The sequence below is a fragment of the Ctenopharyngodon idella genome, chromosome 14, assembly GCF_019924925.1.
Source record: "Ctenopharyngodon idella isolate HZGC_01 chromosome 14, HZGC01, whole genome shotgun sequence".
Taxonomy (NCBI): Eukaryota; Metazoa; Chordata; class Actinopteri; order Cypriniformes; family Xenocyprididae; genus Ctenopharyngodon; species Ctenopharyngodon idella.
This window is the reverse complement of record NC_067233.1, coordinates 345,585-364,481: the sequence shown is the minus strand read 5'-3', so window position 1 is coordinate 364,481 and position 18,897 is coordinate 345,585. Positions and strand designations below refer to the sequence as shown.

General features: G+C 38.3%; 2 protein-coding genes across 4 annotated transcripts in view; one reads left to right on the top strand and one right to left on the bottom strand.

Moving 5' to 3' along the window:
- Positions 1-18,897, top strand: part of LOC127494395 (uncharacterized) — a 492,193-nt gene that overhangs the window by 163,674 nt on the left and 309,622 nt on the right. Inside the window, exons 32-33 of the mRNA XM_051860279.1 lie at positions 2,261-2,434; positions 2,524-2,697. Coding sequence (XP_051716239.1) covers positions 2,261-2,434; positions 2,524-2,697 — 348 coding nt within the window. The remainder of the gene's footprint in view (positions 1-2,260; positions 2,435-2,523; positions 2,698-18,897) is intronic.
- LOC127494401 (transmembrane O-methyltransferase homolog) overlaps positions 1-18,897 on the bottom strand; it is a 204,330-nt gene that overhangs the window by 142,371 nt on the left and 43,062 nt on the right. The window lies entirely within an intron of this gene.

Below are 18,897 nucleotides of genomic sequence, written 5' to 3'. Positions count from 1 at the left end.
CTAAGCTGTCTGGTATGCTAAGGCGATGAAACTGATCAGGAAGATTATTTATAAAGCGATCTTTAGTAGTAGAAGTGATGGTTCTACCATATTTATGGCAGGGAGGCAGTTTAGCAACCTTGACTAAATGTAGTATACACGAGACTAGATAATGATCTGAGATGTTGTCACTCTGCTGCAGAATTTCAACGGCATCAATATCGATTCCATGTGACAATATTAGATCTAAATTATTATTACGACAATGAGTGGGTCCTGACATGTGTTGTCTAACTCCAATAGAGTTTAGAATATCTGTAAATGATAAATCCTAATGTGTATTTTTCATTATCTACATGGATATTAAAATCACCAACGACAAGGACTTTATCTGCAGCTAGTACTAACTCTGATAGAAAATCAGCAAATTCTTTGATAAAGTCTGTATGGTGTCCTGGTGGCCTGTATACAGTAGCCAGCACAAATGTCAACTTACATAACATTACATAAAGTACCATCACTTCGAAGGAATTATATTTGAAAGACTTTTGACTAATACTGTAAATATTACTATAAATTACAGCAACACCTCCCCCTTTGCCTTTCTGACGAGGATTGTGTCGTCAGAAAGGCTGAAACTTGTGTTTGACAGAAACTTGTGCCAAGTTTCTGTCAAACACAGCACATCTAGATTATTGTCTGTGATAATATCATTTACAATTGTTTTTGAAGAAAGGGATCTAATATTTAGCAACCCAAGCTTTATCATTTGTTTATTAGTATTATCTCTATTTTTTATTTGTTGAACATCAATTAAATTTTTACCATTAAATGGGTTTGGAAGTTTTTTGTTTTTACTAATTCAGGGTACAGACACAGTCTCTATGTGATAATATCTAGGTGTAAGAGTTTCTATGTGTTGGGAATTATCTGACTTCTGTAACATGAGGCAGTTAGCAGACGGTTGGTTTAGCCGGTATGTCTGCTTTCTGACCTGGGCCCCAGTTTGTCATGTTTCCACTCTAAGACTATGTGCCATATTACTAGAGAGAAGAGCAGCACCATCCCAGGAGGGATGAATACCATCTCTTTTCAACAGGTCGGGTCTCCCCCAAAAACTTTTCCAATTGTCTATGAAACCTATATTATTTTGCGGACACCACTTAGACAGCCAGCCATTGAGTGATGATAATCTGCTAACTATCTCATCACTCCGACGAACAGGAAGGGGACCAGAGCAAATTACTTTTCCTGACATTGTACTTGCGAGTTCACACACCTCTTTAATGTTAATTTTAGTGATCTCCGACTGGCGAAGTCGAACATCATTAGTGTCGATGTGAATAATGATTTTAGAGTATTTACGATTAGCATTAGCCAGCACTTTTAAATTTGCTTTGATGTCAGGTGCTCTGGCTCCCGGCAAACCTGTGACTATGGTGGCTGGTGTCTCTATTTTCATGTTCCGTGTAATAGAATCGCCAATAACTAGGGCACTTTCAACAGGATTCTCAGTGGGTGTATCACTGAGTGGGGAGAACCTGTTTGATGTTCTTATTGGAATGGAAGAGTGGTGTTTTCCGCGGCTAGGCCGCCTCACCGTTACCCTAGTGCCCTGCTGCGCCCTTGCATTCTTACTATCCTCAATTAAAGTTTGGATGGGTGTCTCTAATTCTGAGATTCTCTCTGTCAGCCTGACTATTTCCCTACATTTATGACATGTAAATCCCTCGTCGCTGACAGAGAAAGCTATACTGAACATGTGACAAATAGAACACGTTACAATACAAGGAGAGGATGACATGACTCACCGTGCTTGTAGACTGATCCGACTTACCACAGCTGTTTGATGAACGCGTATCCTCAATTCCCAAACAATTAAAGAGTGTAATTAAAAGGAAAGGTGATGTAACACAGTCGTAACCTTGCCTCTGTCCCAACTTTTTTGGAGTGTGATGCAGCCATCAAAATCCAAGTTCGTTTATATTTACAAAATACAGTTGGAAATACACTGGAAATATTTTCTTTGTACTTTTGTCAGTTAAATAAAGGTTAAAGAGAAATAACAAATCACAGATTCTTGAACTTCTCTGGAAAGGGAGTTTGTATATTGATCTTGGATTATAACTAGTATCCTCAAATGCTCCTGTCTTGGTTTGTTAATATAAAGTTTTCATGATTTTGCTGGTGTATTAGTGACTGTATTGAATTTATTAATGATGCATTTAACTCACACATGAACTGAACATGGATTTGAGTCATTTTCTCTTTCTGTCTTCAGTCTGAATAGATGCAGTATTACAGAGAAACAGTGTCTCATCCTGACTTCAGCTCTGAAATCCAACCCGTCACACCTGGGAGAGCTGAACCTCAGTGTGAATAAAATAAAAAACACAGGAGTGAAGCACTTATGTGACGTACTGAAGGATTCACACTGTAAACTGGAGAGATTGAGGTCAGTAACATTCACATACAGGAAAGAGAAATTGGTTTGATATTTGAATGAATCAGAATAAAGAGTTTTTCTCATTTCTCCTAATGTAGTTTAAGCTACTGTGATATGACAGACGAAGGTTGTTCTGATGTGACTTCAGCTCTGAAATCAAACCTGTCGCACCTGAGAGAGCTGAACCTGAGCTGGAATAAACTAGGAGACTCTGGAGTGAAAAACCTCAGTGATCTACTGATGAACCCACAATTCAAGCTGGAGAAACTACAGTTAGTAATATTATACTGCACAGAAGTTTACTGTTTAGTTTCTCCAGTCCTGGCGTTTCTCCATTTGAAGAAAGATTCAGAAATACTATTAGTTAATGGCTTATGTGTATCAGTAGAAAGACCATATAAACTTTGAAGTATTTAAAACTTTGTGGCTATAAGATTTTCATATGCTGAAATCTGACAAATCTTTGCTTTGAAACAATACAGAAGTGAGAACAGACTAAAAACAGCGTAACAAATGACAGTAGATTATTCTGACAGAGTTACAGTTTTACTGGACTAATGGTACTTTTCACTAAATCTTCATTTATTCGGCAAATTGTGTATTTAGAGACAATACACTACACTTTAAAATGAATTAAAATAAATTGTAATTCATTTACAAGATTTTCTTGTGTTGAAAATGTGAAATCTATGGTGGCCAAGAGAGCTCAACAAGATGCAACTGAAGAAAACATATGCAAATAGAAAAACATCAGCAAATTAAGAAAACATCTTCATATATTAAATAATAATAATCAAATAATCACAACACAACCAAATACAGAAACGCGCTGCAAATAGCGCAGAAGACAATGGATCTGTTTTAGGGGGACCCCAACAAGTGACGAACCTGGCTGGGACATGCTTATTGTTCAGTGTCTGTTCAGTGTCTCATTAATGATTCATTTAACTCACACATGAACTGAACATGGATTTGACTCATTTTCTCTTTCTGTCTTCAGTCTGTATGAATGCAGTATTACAGAGAAACAGTGTCTCATCCTGACTAAAGCTCTAAAATCAAACCCATCACACCTGAGAGAGCTGAACCTTAGCTGGAATATAATAGAAAACACAGGAGTGAAGCACTTATGTGAAGTACTGAAGGATTCGCACTGTAAACTGGAGAGATTGAGGTCAGTAACATTCACATACAAGAATCAAAATGCTCAAAATCACTTCAACAGTTTAAACTAAAACACTTTATACTCAATATCTCATGAAGAGCCTGAGTTCACATTATGTTTGTGTAAAATTCTTCACCTTAATGATTTGTTTGTAAGATAATCTCTCTTCCTCTGTTTGTGTCTTTCTAGTCTACAGGACTGTGGAATTACAGATGTTTCTTCTTTAACTCAGTCTTTGACTAAATCAAAAGCACTGCAGTTTTTAAAAGAGCTTGATCTGAGACAGAACATGATAGGAGACTCAAAGCAGAGGCTCAGTGACGTGCTACGAGACTCAAACTGTGACCTGAGGTGAGGAAACATCACTGTGATATTAAAGATCTTCATTTACCTCTGATATATAAACAAACCTTTCAGATATTCTAATCTGTGGAATGTCTTCTTTTATTTGTGCACACTCAGAGTAAAAACAATATGTTGTGCTTTTTGCAAAATAAAGAAAACTAACATGATGCGCGAGCCGCAGTCTCTGAATGAAGTCTATTCTGATAGTCCTCAGAAAATGAACTGTAACTTAGTGAATATTAATGACACAAAAATTAGATGTTTAAAGAAACGTTGAAATGTCAAGTTTTAAATCATTTAAGTCAAATCGAAAACAAATATTCTCTGTTTATGTAATCTGTATGAAAAGAGAGACATGTCGGATGTTGGCGAGTCAGCTCATTATCCACTAATTCGGCCACGCCCACGGAGCACACGCTATTCAAACGCAAATTCTGAGGCGATACATGCAACAGAGTGAACGCCTGCGTCAGCTTGGAAAAACGCATCAAGTTTAGTCAGTTTCATGTACTTTTCATCGTTTTGAGATGTGGTGAGGAATAATTTTAAAAGGATTTGCCTCAGAGGATGAGCATGACTGGTTTCACTTTCATTTCGAGGATCAACTAGATCGAGCCGATGATTGTGAAAGGTAAGTTGTTTTTTATTCTTAAGTTCTTTATTCTAATCGCGATATAGTGTCTGAATATTAAAGCACAAAAAAACTGTTTAAATATGAATCCTGCAAGTTTTGTGTCTCAGTGTGAATTAATGGGGCAGATCTACATGCAGTTTGGTTTACTACACACAACTTACATTAGTAAATTGCCACGGCTATTCCCAAACTATATTGCTATACTGAGATGAGTGAAATCGACTGAAATGCGTAATAAATACTGAAATAAAATGTTACCAATGTATTAAACTTCTCATTAACATTTAGGCTCTATATATAATATATAAAATACCATAGAGGTAATATGAATGTTTAGACGATTTGCATCACAGAAATACATTATTTTTTAAAGTATATTAAAATAGAAAAACATTATTTTATTGTAATATTGTAATATTTCACAGTATTGGTGTTTTTTTTCTGTATTTTTGATCAAATAAATGCAGGCTTGATGAGCATGAGACTTCTTTCAAAAACATTATAAATAGTAATGTGTCAAATCTTTTGACTGGTACTGTAATTTTAAATTTATGCCTATACAAAATTTTCTTCACATGATGTGCAAAAATACATGCATGCATAACATCACAAAAATCATGTTTTCTGATAAGAGTGGACATTATATTAACGTTAATACAATAGCTGATATGATTCTGATATCAGCATGCTCACAGAGGGTTTTTTCTTTTATCTCACAGATTTGAAAATCATAGTGACCAGATATTGGTCCACACTGGACATTCTGAATGAATATAATGGTGAGATCACTGACTGGAAGCAGGAAAGGTTTTTTGTTGTTGTTGTTGTTGTTTTCTCCAGTGCAGAAACACCAAACACCTTGGAATGCCAAGTAAGTGATGTTCACTTATATCTTTGGAGAGGTTTTATTTCCAGGTAAAACTCTATACTCAAAATGTGTCTCATTTATATTGTTAACTATATTCTGAATAAACTACCAAAAAAAAAAAACTACTTTGTACGTCACTGGACCCACTCACTGTCTTAATCATACACTAGATTTAATTATATCACATGGAATCAATCCTACTGATATAGAAATTCTACCGCAAAGTGATGATGTCACTGATCATTACCTTGTAACATGCGTACTGCATACTGCTGATATTTGTCAAATTGCGCCACGATATCGACTAGGTAGAACAATTCTTCCGACAACTAAAGATAAATTCACAAATAAACTGCCTGATCTGTCTCACCTGCTCATTGTACCCAAACACACAAATGATCTTGAGAAAATTACTAGCAGTATGTGCACCACTTTCACTAGTACATTAGATACTGTTGCACCGATGAGATTAAAAAAGGTTAGAGAGAAAAATACTGTACCATGGTACAACAATATTACTCACGCTATCAAAAGAGAAACTCGTAATCTAGAACGCAAATGGAGACAAACTCGTTTAGAGGTGTTCAGAATCGCGTGGAAAGACAGCTCGTCCCGTTATAGAAAGACTCTAAAAGCAGCCAGGGCCGAGCATCTCCGCAAACTCATAGAAAATAACCAAAACAATCCAAGGTTCTTATTTAGTACAGTGGCTAGATTAACAAATAAACAGACATCACCAGAACAAAACATTTCATTACAGTTTAGTAGCGATGACTTTATGAATTTCTTTACTGAAAAAATCGAAAGCATCAGAAATACAGTTGTAAATGTACAACCCTTGACAGAGTTTTATGATTCAGCCTCAATTATCGTCCCTCAAGAACAGTTGCAGTGCTTTACAACTATAGGACAGGAAGAGCTAAATAAACTTATCACAGCGTCTAAACCAACAACATGTTTATTAGATCCAATACCCACTAAACTACTGAAAGAATTGTTACCTGTAGCAGAAGAGCCTCTTCTCAACATTATTAACTCGTCTTTATCTCTAGGTCATGTTCCAAGACCGTTCAAGTTAGCAGTTATTAAGCCTCTCATTAAGAAACCACAATTAGATCCAAATGTATTGGCAAATTACAGACCCATTTCAAATCTTCCATTTATATCTAAAATACTAGAAAAAGTGGTGTCGGTCCAATTGTGCTCCTTCTTGCAAAAAAATGCTATCTATGAAAAATTTCAGTCAGGATTCAGGCCTCATCATAGCACAGAAACTGCGCTCGTTAAAATTACAAATGACTTACTTCTAGCTTCTGACCAAGGCTGTATCTCAATGCTAGTGTTACTTGATCTCAGTGCTGCGTTCGACACTATAGATCATAAAATACTCCTAGATCGACTACAGAATTACACTGGTATCCAGGGACAGGCATTACGGTGGTTTAGGTCGTATCTATCAGACCGTCACAATTTTGTTTATTTAAACGGGGAAAAATCTAAGATAACAATAGTAAATTATGGAGTGCCTCAAGGATCTGTGTTAGGCCCTCTGCTATTTTCAATATACATGCTGCCACTTGGTAATATTATAAGAAGACATGGAATTAGTTTCCACTGCTATGCCGATGATACTCAATTATATATTTCAACACAACCAGATGAAAACTCTAAATTATCCAATCTGACAGAGTGTGCTAAAGAAGTAAAACATTGGATGACTAGTAATTTTCTTCTATTAAATTCAGATAAGACTGAAGTATTACTTACTGGGCCAAAAACCTGTACACAGAATCTCTCAGACTACAATTTGCATTTAGAAGGATGTACTGTTACTCCATCCTCGACAGTTAAAGACCTGGGTGTTATATTAGACAGCAACTTGTCCTTTGAAAATCATATTTCATATGTTACAAAAACAGCCTTCTTCCACCTCAGAAACATTGCTAAGATACGGAATATGTTATCTGTTTCTGATGCAGAAAAGTTAGTTCATGCTTTCATGACGTCTAGACTAGATTACTGTAATGCATTACTAGCTGGTTGTCCTGCTTCCTCAATAAACAAGCTACAATTAGTACAAAATGCAGCTGCTAGAGTTCTTACCAGGTCAAGAAAATATGATCATATAACACCAATTTTATCATCTCTTCACTGGTTACCTATTAAGTTCCGTATCGATTATAAAGTACTGCTAATGACCTATAAGGCTCTAAATGGTTTAGCTCCTGTGTACTTAACCGATCTTTTATCGCCCTACAATCCTTCACGCTCTTTAAGATCACAAAATTCTGGACTTCTGGTTGTACCTAGGATAGCTAAGTCCTCTAAAGGTTTTGCGTCTGTAACTCCGTATAGCTTTGTTTTGAATCTCTTACTTTTATTCATTGTTGCTTATTTTTTTATTACCTTATATGTAATATTGCCTACCACACTAATCTGACGTCGCTAGCTTGTAATATTTGAATCTAAATCGCTGTTACAACGCATTTGCATTTGCAGCGCTAGCTTGTTAACCTGCTAACAGTCGCTCGCGCGCTCCTTTTTCAACGCGTTCTTCAAACAGCTGTGGTAAGTCGGATCAGTCTACAAACACGGTGAGTCATGTCATCCTCTCCCAGCATTGCTACCTGTTCCATTTGCCACATGTTTACCATAGCTCTCTCTGTCAGCGACGAGGGATTTACATGTCATAAATGTAGGGAAATAGTCAGGCTGACAGAGAGAATCTCAGAATTAGAGACATGCATCCAAACTTTAATCGAGGATAGTAAGAATGCAAGGGCTTCAGATACTGTTTAGTGAACTCTGTACATTGTTCGGTTCCGGCTGTAGAGCCCGCGCAGCAGGGCACTTGGGTAACGGTGAGGCGGCCTAGCCGCGGAAAACACCACTCTTCCGTTCCAATAAGAACATCAAACAGGTTCTCCCCACTCAGTGATACACCCACTGAGAATCCTGTTGAAAGTGCCCTAGTTATTGGCGATTCTATTACACGGAACGTGAAAATAGAGACACCAGCCACCATAGTCACATGTTTGCCGGGAGCCAGAGCACCTGACATCAAAGCAAATTTAAAAGTGCTGGCTAATGCTAATCGTAAATACTCTAAGATTATTATTCACGTCGGCACTAATGATGTTCGACTTCGCCAGTCGGAGATCACTAAAATTAACATTAAAGAGGTGTGTGAACTCGCAAGTACAATGTCAGGAGAAGTAATTTGCTCTGGCCCCCTTCCTGTTCGTCGGAGTGATGAGATAGTTAGCAGATTATCATCACTCAATGGCTGGCTGTCTAAGTGGTGTCCGCAAAATAATATAGGTTTCATAGATAATTGGAAAAGTTTTTGGGGCAGACCTGACCTGTTAAAAAGAGATGGTATTCATCCCTCCCGGGATGGTGCTGCTCTTCTCTCTAGTAATATGGCACATAGTCTTAGAACTGAAACATGACAAACTGGGGCCCAGGTCAGAAAGCAGACAGACTGGCTAAACCGACCGTCTGCTAGCTGCCTCACGTTACAGAAGTCAGAAAATTCAGATAACTCTCAACACATAGAAACTCTTACACCTAGATATTTTCAAATAGAGACTGTGTCTGTACCCCGAATTAGTAAAAACAAAAAACTTCCAAACCCATTTAATGGTAAAAATTTAATTGATGTTCAACAAATAAAAATTAGAGATAATAATGCTAAACAAATGATAAAACTCGGGTTGTTAAATATTAGATCCCTTTCTTCAAAATCACTTATTGTTAATGATATTATCAAAGATAATAATCTAGATGTGCTGTGTTTGACAGAAACTTGGCTAAAACCGGACAATTACATTACTTTAAATGAGTCTAGTCCTCAAGGTTATGATTATCGACACAATGCCCGTCAGAAAGGCAAAGGGGGAGGTGTTGCTGTAATCTATAGTAATATTTACAGTATTAGTCAGAAGTCTTTCAAATATAATTCCTTCGAAACTATGGTACTTTACGTAACATTATGTAAGTTGACATTTGTGCTGGCTACTGTATACAGGCCACCAGGACACAATACAGACTTTATCAAAGAATTTGCTGACTTTCTATCAGAGCTAGTGCTAGCTGCAGATAAAGTCCTTGTTGTTGGTGATTTTTAATATTCATGTAGATAATAAAAAAGACGCATTAGGATTGGCATTTGCAGATATTCTAAACTCTATTGGTGTTAGACAACATGTGTCAGGACCCACTCATTGTCGTAATCATACTTTAGATCTAATATTGTCACATGGAATCGATATTGATGCTGTTGAAATTCTGCAGCAGAGTGACGACATCTCAGATCATTATCTAGTCTCGTGTATACTACATTTAGTCAAGGCGGCTAAACTGCCTCCATGCCATAAATATGGTAGAACCATCACTTCTACCACTAAAGATTGCTTTATAAATAATCTTCCTGATCATTTTCATCGCCTTAGCATACCAGACAGCTTAGAAGACCTCGATGTTGCAACAGAAACTATTGCCTCTGTCTTTTCCAGCACATTAGACTCAGTTGCTCCTTTGCGTTTAAAAAAGATTAAGGAAATTAATCCAATGCCATGGTACAATGACCACACTCGGGCCCTAAAGTTAGCAGCCAGAAAAATGGAGCGCAGCTGGAAGAAATCAAAACTAGAAGTATTTCGTGGAGAGAGAGAATGATTGAGTACAGAAAGGCCTTAAAATCTGCTAGATCTGCCTATTTTTCAAAACTCTTAGAAGAAAATAAACACAACCCTAGGTATTTATTTGATACAGTGGCTAAATTAACAAGAAATAAAGCTTCAACTTCTGATGTTTCCAAAGAGCACAGCAGTAATGACTTTATGAACTTCTTTACTTGCAAGATTGATAATATTAGAGAAAAAATAATAACCATGCAACCGTCTACTACAGTATCGTGTCAGATAGTGCATTGTAGTGTCCCTGAGGAAAAATTCAATTCATTTACTGCTTTAGGAGAGGAAGAATTGTCTAAACTTGTTAAATCATCAAAATCAACAACATGTATGTTAGACCCTATACCGACTAAGCTATTGAAAGAAATGCTTCCAGAGGTCATAGACCCTCTTCTCAATATCGTCAATTCATCTTTATCATTAGGATACGTACCAAAAACTTTTAAGCTGGCTATTATTAAACCTCTTATTAAAAAACCACAACTTGATCCTAGAGAATTAGTCAATTACAGGCCGATCTCAAATCTCACTTTTCTGTCAAAAATACTAGAAAAGGCAGTATCATCACAGCTATGTTCCTTTTTAGAAAGAAATGGTATCTGTGAGGATTTCCAGTCAGGATTTAGACCGTACCATAGTACTGAGACTGCTCTCATTAGAGTTACTAATGATTTGCTCTTATCATCAGATCGTGGTTGTATCTCTCTATTAGTGTTACTGGATCTTAGTGCAGCATTTGACACTATTGATCACAATATTCTTTTAAATAGACTCGAAAATTATGTTGGCATTAGTGGAATTGCATTGTCATGGTTCAAATCATACTTATCTGACCGTTATCAGTTTGTAGTAGTAAACGAAGACATGTCATATCGATCACAAGTTCAATATGGAGTACCACAAGGCTCAGTACTAGGACCGTTACTGTTCACTCTGTACATGCTACCCTTGGGAGATATCATTAGGAAGCATGGTGTTAGTTTTCACTGTTACGCTGATGATACTCAGCTCTATATTTCTTCGCGCCCTGACGAAACTTACCAATTCACAAAATTAACGGAATGCATAGCTGATATAAAAAATTGGATGACCAGTAATTTCCTACTACTAAATTCAGAAAAAACAGAGATTCTAATTTTTGGACCAAAAACTTCTTCACGTAATAACCTAGAATCCTGTCTAACACTTGATGGCTGCTCTGTTAAGTCTTCGTCGTCAGTTAGGAACCTGGGTGTGCTTTTTGATACCAATCTTTCATTTGAAGGCCATGTTACTAGCATCTGTAAAACCGCATTCTTCCATCTTAAAAATATATCTAAACTACGACATATGCTCTCAATGAAAAATGCAGAACAGTTAGTTCATGCGTTCATGACCTCAAGGCTAGATTACTGTAACGCTCTACTGGGTGGTTGTTCTGCTCACCTGATAAATAAACTACAGCTCGTACAAAATGCAGCAGCTAGAGTTCTTACTAGAACCAGGAAGTATGACCATATTAGCCCAGTTCTGTCAACACTGCATTGGCTTCCTGTTAAACATCGTATAGATTTTAAAATCTTGCTAATTACTTACAAAGCACTAAATGGTTTAGCTCCCCAGTACCTGAGCGAGCTCCTAATTCATTATAGTCCTTCACGTCTATTGCGATCTCAGAATTCAGGCCAGCTGATAATACCTAGAATATCAAAATCAACTGCAGGTGGTAGATCCTTCTCCTATTTGGCACCTAAACTCTGGAACAATCTTCCTAGCATTGTTCGGGAAGCAGACACACTCTGTCAGTTTAAATCTAGACTAAAAACGCATCTCTTTAACCTGGCATACACATAACACATTACCAATTTATATTTCCAAATCCGTTAAAGGATTATTAGGCTGCATAAATTAGGTCAGCCGGAACCGGGAACACTTCCTATAACACCTGATGTACTCGTTACATCAGAAGAAGAATGGCATCTACGCTAATATTAGTCTTTCTGTTTATCCCGAGGTTCACCGTAGTCAACCGGATCCGGGCCGTATCCAGGTGAGACCAAGGACCTGCACCTTGACACGACCACAACGCAGCCCTGAAGTATCAGCAGAGATTGAGTCAACTAGATCATCCCCTGTGAAGGCCTCATCAACACGACAGCCACGACACAGTTCCTCAACAACCGTCCATACCGGCGTGATGAATACGATCCTCAATTGGATGGAACTGAAATAAATACTTTTAATGTTGCGATCCTATTGGACTTATGATAGCAACCTGAATTGTAACAAAGCACTGTTGGCCAGAGGAGAACTGGCACCCCGACTAAGCCTGGTTTCTCCCAAGGTTTTTTTCTCCATTTTAACACCAATTTGCCACTTGTCTGCCACCTGATGTCACCTGATGGAGTTTGGGTTCCTTGCCGCTGTCGCCTCTGGCTTGCTTAGTTGGGGACACTTGACTTGACATTTGATATTCAACAGTGCTTTTGATCTGCCTGCATTGACACTATTCTTTAAGAGATGCTGTGCAGCCAAACAATGTACCAGTTATCAATGTAAAGCTGCTTTGACACAATCTACATTGTAAAAAGCGCTATATAAATAAAGGTGACTTGACTTGACTTAAAGGAGGGAGAGCGTTTTCACATTTGGCTCCTAAACTCTGGAATAGCCTTCCCGATAATGTTCGGGGCTCAGACTCGCTCACCCAGTTTAAATCTAGATTAAAGACACATCTCTTTAGCCAAGCATTCACATAATGCATCTCATATCAGATCAATTGCACATGACTATCTTTGCTTAATGTTATGAACAGCAGCTATGCTAATTATTCTCCATTTGCTTTTCTGTTTTACCTCGGGACGCCCGTCCCGAGGTGACTAGAGAGTACATCAGTTTCAGTTTGGATCCAGCCTCTTAAGAAGACCTCAGATGACTAAAACTTTTGAAGAGACGGCGCCAACTCCTGCGATGACTTCAGAAGATGCAACATCTGGATCAACACGCACATTCGCAAATTTCTATATATCCTAATTATTGTTAATATGTAATTCATTTTTCCAGGAGCTCTTTGCTTCTACCTTCAATTAAATTGCTAACAGTGATTGTATATTAATCGCCTAAATTATTACATTATTAGCTAACTGCATTCTCCAAATTGTAATGTTGACATGCATTCTCTGTAAAGCTGCTTTGAAACGATATGTATTGTGAAAAGCGCTATACAAATAAATGTGAATTGAATTGAATTACTTTGATTTTTTTAGTTTTCTCTCACATAGCCTACCTGACTGAAAGGGCTTATTATGCGGGTCATTATGTGGGTCTTTGTCTTCTCAGGTGTGAATCACAGCATTATTCATGAAGATTCACGCATACGGTCTTTCTTGACAAAAAGTGTCTTACAAAATTTAAATCAATATATTGTTTTATATGAACGAGTAGGCAGGATAATGTTTACATCATTCTGAAGCAAAAATTCTAGTCTACAACCTCCAATACCCAGGTAGTATTGCGGTAGTATTAACTAACATGAACTAACCATGTGCAATACATTTGTTACTGTATTTACTAAAATACATTTGTTCATTGTTTGTTCATGTTAGTTCACAGTGCATTAACTAATCTTAACAAGATTTTAATAATGTATTAGTAAATGTTGACATTAACATTAACAAAGATTAATGCTGTGTAAGTGCAGTTCATTATTAGTTCATGTTAACTAATGTAGTTAATGTAGTTAACTCATGTTAACTAATGAACCTTATTGTAAAGTGTTACCAGTTATTTACTAAGAGCCTTACAAACATGTTTAAACTAGAGGACAAACAGCTTTAACTAGTGGTAATTTAACTCAGAATAACATTTGTATTTGCTCGCTGTGGTTTATTCCATACGCCGTACACTCATTAGCATGTGTTTCTCCTTCACAGTGACTCAACAGGAGTCGCAGGTCCTTCTGCAGTCACACCAACACAAACACAAACATATGAACGTCATTCATGTTTTAAATGTTATATTTAAACACACATACTGTTTGTGAAATATCTCTCCAAGATCATGTAAAGTCAGTAATTAATCTGAATACAGGAATTTAATGCAACTTCTTTTTACTCAAAAAACATTAATTATAATATAAGTAATTTTCACTTTGTTCCAATGAACACTGATTGTTTTCTCTTTTGGTTCCACCTTACAGAGTAGATGGAGATCAATCACCAAAAGTCCCTGATGGATTGTTTACATCATGGTTTAAATCTGTGAAACGGTCATGAGAGGATCAGTGACCATCAGGTGATCCACAGAAGAGTCACTACTGTGTCTATGAGGAGAAATGAATGTGTGATTAATGTGTAAATGTGTTTCATACAGGTGGAAGAGACTCTTTAACAGTTAAATAAAGCAGCATGTATGTTAGCATGAGTATCAGAAACATGTGATATTGAATGATTAATGTTGCTTTAATATTCAGTCAGATGATGGTTTTGTGTTATTTAAAGCAGGAACAGGAGGAAGAAGCTCAGATGAGTCTGTCAGCAGAAATCTTCAGTATCAGGCCTACAAATATAATAATGTTTGGATTGAACTCATCCATAATGATCAAAATGTTTCTAATCATAAATGCTTGTCAAGTATAGCACAAAGATGTATCAAATGATATAAAGTAAGTCTACAATGTGAAATTTGCATGTTAATGTAATGTATAGTTTTGTATCATGTCATAGTTATGTTTCCTGTCTTATGTGATTCCCTTGCTCATTATGTGATCTTGCCATGTGCTCCCCTTGTGATTGTGTCATGTTCCCATTGGTTTTTCAAGTCAGGTGATTGTCAGTTCTGTTTTCTCATTGGTTCATTGTCTTGACTGTGTTCACAGGTGTTCCTTGTTTTATCATTAGTCTTGTGTATAATGCTGCATTTCACGCCACCACGTAATTACCGTAATCTTGAGATGACAACACGTGATGTTATATTCGGAGCTGTTCAAGTCCTCAGACTGGGAATTATGCGTTTCTATGGCACCACTATCAACGCCTAAATGAATCTACAGCAGTCAGATGGTACAGCGGCCACATGGCACACCTGGGAGCTTTCAGAAATCTCCCAGCTTACAAACTGTAATTACGTGCTCTACGAGGACGTGAATGCTTTTTACGAGCCAGAATCTCGTAGATACAGTAATTACGATATGGCGTGAATGCACCTTAAGTAGCCCTCATGTCACCAATGTCTCTGGTCTAGCTTTATCCTGTGTAATCTGCTTGTAGGTGAGTTTGGTTCATGGTCAGGTCAAGTCAAGTCTCTGTTTATCTTATATTTGTTCATGTTTTTGGATTAAATAAACTGCACAAGGGTTCACTTCATCTTGCCTGCAGTGGATATGTTACAGTTAAAAAAAATATAATATTTTTTTTTACATTTTATGCACAGAATATATTTGTTTATTCTTGTAATTTTGTTTTACTTTATATTAAGTTATCTATGTGTCTGTCTGTTGTTAATGCACAGATCTACAGTATATTGTGTTTGTTCTGTGGATGGAGTCTCCTCTCCTCTACAGACCAACTAAACATTTTCACCAGTTAACAGCATTTGGTAACTTCACTTGCTCTGGTCTAGAGAGTGTAATGCATTTTGTTTAGAAATTATAATCTTCTCTTTCACCACATTTACATTTGCATGTAAATAAAATGACAAGGTAACACTTCAGTATAGGGAACATTTATTCACTATTAACTAAGGAAGCGGGGGGAGCGGGGGGCGGGGAAGCATAAAAACTAAGGAGGCTCAGAGAGAACCTACTTAGTAAACTATCTGGCGTCAGACAGCGCATTCACAACTAGCCACTTGTGCCAAACCATCAGTAAGGCAGATGTAAAAATAAAACAAACTGCCAAAAACATCATAGGTCCAGTTTCAGGACCAGATGTTAACACATGTCAGAGCCAGGAAATGGCGAGGGGGGAAGGAGGGAGAGAGAGGGAAGGAAACAGATGTTAATTCGGCTCTGGGACCTTAAAACGCTGACCATGTTTAGTCTCGATCACTTCCCTCAGGTCTGTGCTCTTTCCTTCGAGGGAGGAGGAGTGTGGGTGGCAGTGCTGGCCTTCTGGACCTGTCTCCTGTCCTGAGACTGGGATGGGCCAGCCCCCCTCGCAGGTGCGGACCTGGAACGACACGGACCCGGACCGACGAGGTATTAAGATTTTAAAAGCTGTGAAGTGCACCTCTGTCTCTCTGAACTTGCCGACCACCGTCTCAACGGATGTGCTCAGAGCTCAGAGGGCGAAACCGGTGCATCAAGAAGAAAGTTTTTCTCCTTCTCCCTGATGTCGGCCAGGTTCACCCAGAGATGTCTCTCCATAGCCACCATGGCCGCCATAGATCGACCGACCACGGCAGTAGTATGTTTGGTGGCACGAAGAGCCAAATCCGTGGTGTGGCGCAGCTCCTCTACCGCCTCAGGGAAGAGCCCCTGGCCCTGGTCCAAGTCCTTCAGCAGATCAGCCTGGTAGGCCTGCAGCACAGCCATAGCATGCAGTGCCGCACCAGCCTGACCTGCTGCTGCATATGCTCTGCCACTAAGACGCAAAGTGACATGCAAAAGTTTAGTAGGCACAGACGGAGCCTTCAGTGTGGATGCCTCACCCATCGAGAGATAGCTAGCTAGCGTCTCTTCGGTCTGAGGCATTGACACATACCTATGCTCCTGCATCCCCTCAACATCAGCATAATTTGCATGCATGCGATGGATGCGGGCAGAATAGGAAGGCTCGTACGAGTTGTACAATTATGTGCTGACAGGAAACGTTCATTGAGGCGGCCGCGAGGGGGCTTGCGCTTCTTGCATTTCCATGGCAGATCTAATCTCACTGTAGCATAGGACATAACGTCCAATAACTCATCATTTGCGGGGCAAGTGGGTTGAGAGCGCTCGGAAATATCATTGATCTCATCAGCTACGTCTTGCTCATCATGGCTCAAAGCAAGGAGCGTGCTCGCTTCCGGATCAGATGATGTAAGAGATCATCATCTGGCAGCTCACTCTCGACAGTCGCAGAAGAATGAGAAATGTTCATACCTCTCTCAAATTCATCCACGAGCTCCATCTGCGAACCCCACGACTTCAGTCTCCTACTCGCCTCGGCAGCAGCAGGTCCTGAACCACAAGGCACAGATGGCTGGCCAGATTCCCTCAAAAAAAGGGCCAGACGAGAGCGAAGCTTTCTCATAGGAAGGCGCTCGCAATGTACACAAACAAGCCCCCTCATGGACTGAGCGTGCATGCTCCTCACCCATGCACATGACACACGTCATGTATGTCATCAGGTGTCAGATAACGCTGACACGGAGGAACACACTGCTTACACGACTTGGGGCTAGTGCTTGCCATAATACTGGATTGTCTATGAATAAACACGCTCAAACAAGGCTGGTATCCTGAAGACAAAGAAGAGGATGACGTTATTCGCAGGTGCCCTTTTATACCCATGGTTGCACCTGTGTGACATCATAGCCTGCCGCCTGCTAATGTCAAGTTCGTTGTCGTGTTTAGACTCAAGCTTCAGACACCTGGCATGCCAGAGGCATCCCCCATAGCGACTCCTAAGGGATGCAGCGCGAGTTCCCTCTCGAAAGTGAACTAACCCTTTAATAGTTAGTAAAATAGTTTTTGTAGCGTTTAAATTTAGGTATGCTGTAGGATTAAGGGATGTAGAATAAGGCATTAATATGCGCTTTATAAGTACTAATAAACAATCAATGTAGTAATAAACAAGCTAATAAGCAACTAGTGAAAAGTGAGAATTGAACACTAAAATAAAGTGTTACCAATGATAAATATACAGAACTACTATTTTTGTTTAAAAAGTTCTCTTGCCTGTTGTAAGTATTATTGAAGCTACATAAGCAGATGTCGAGAGATTCTCCTGCTTAACCCTCATATACTGTTGTGGGTCAGTTTGACCCGTTTTGATTTTTGATTTGTCTGAAATATCAGTTAACCTGTTTTTTTTTGGGTTTTTTTCCCTGAAAGTTTGAGACTTTTTCTCATTTAGGGTCATGAACATGCATGCAAATTTTCAACACACTGATGTGTTTTGACATATACACACAAATTTCTGTTACGTTTGTGATGTTTGCGGGTCAATTTGACCCACATATTTTAATGTTCTAGGGCAACGAAATACGATGTCAAAATACAATGTTGAGAATAAACTCTAAATTTCACGAATGAAGTCGTCGTGTTTCAAGAAAAAACATTACATTTCAAGAAAAAAGTCAAAATGTCGAGAATAAACATTTGATCAGTGTCCATTATATACTGATAGAGGACATGACAGATCACTTAGTCAAGATAAATTTTAGACTTTCTTTCAATAACAAAGAAATACTATCAGCTTTAGCTAATTATAACCGAATAATAATTAGCATATGAACTTTAAAGAGAATTTGCAAGCTGCTGGGTCTTTTTAGAAGAAAAAAAAAGTCCAATTTGTGCAATGTTCTCGCTTAATAACAACCAGTGGACAAGAAAAAAATGGGACTTTCTAAAATGCTTAACATGAAAAAGCTCTTAACGTGGCTTAATATACTAAGATAGTGATATTAAAAGACCAAACTCAGTAAACACCATACTAATAAAGCATACTACTTTTGTGCCGATAAGCAGATGAGCCCAGAATATGAACACAACGAATATAACAGAAAACTGTTACTTGGTAGATGTGTCACTTGGTGTGACGTGCTCTCTTCAGCTCGTTAAAGACTGGTCTTGCTGCAGCA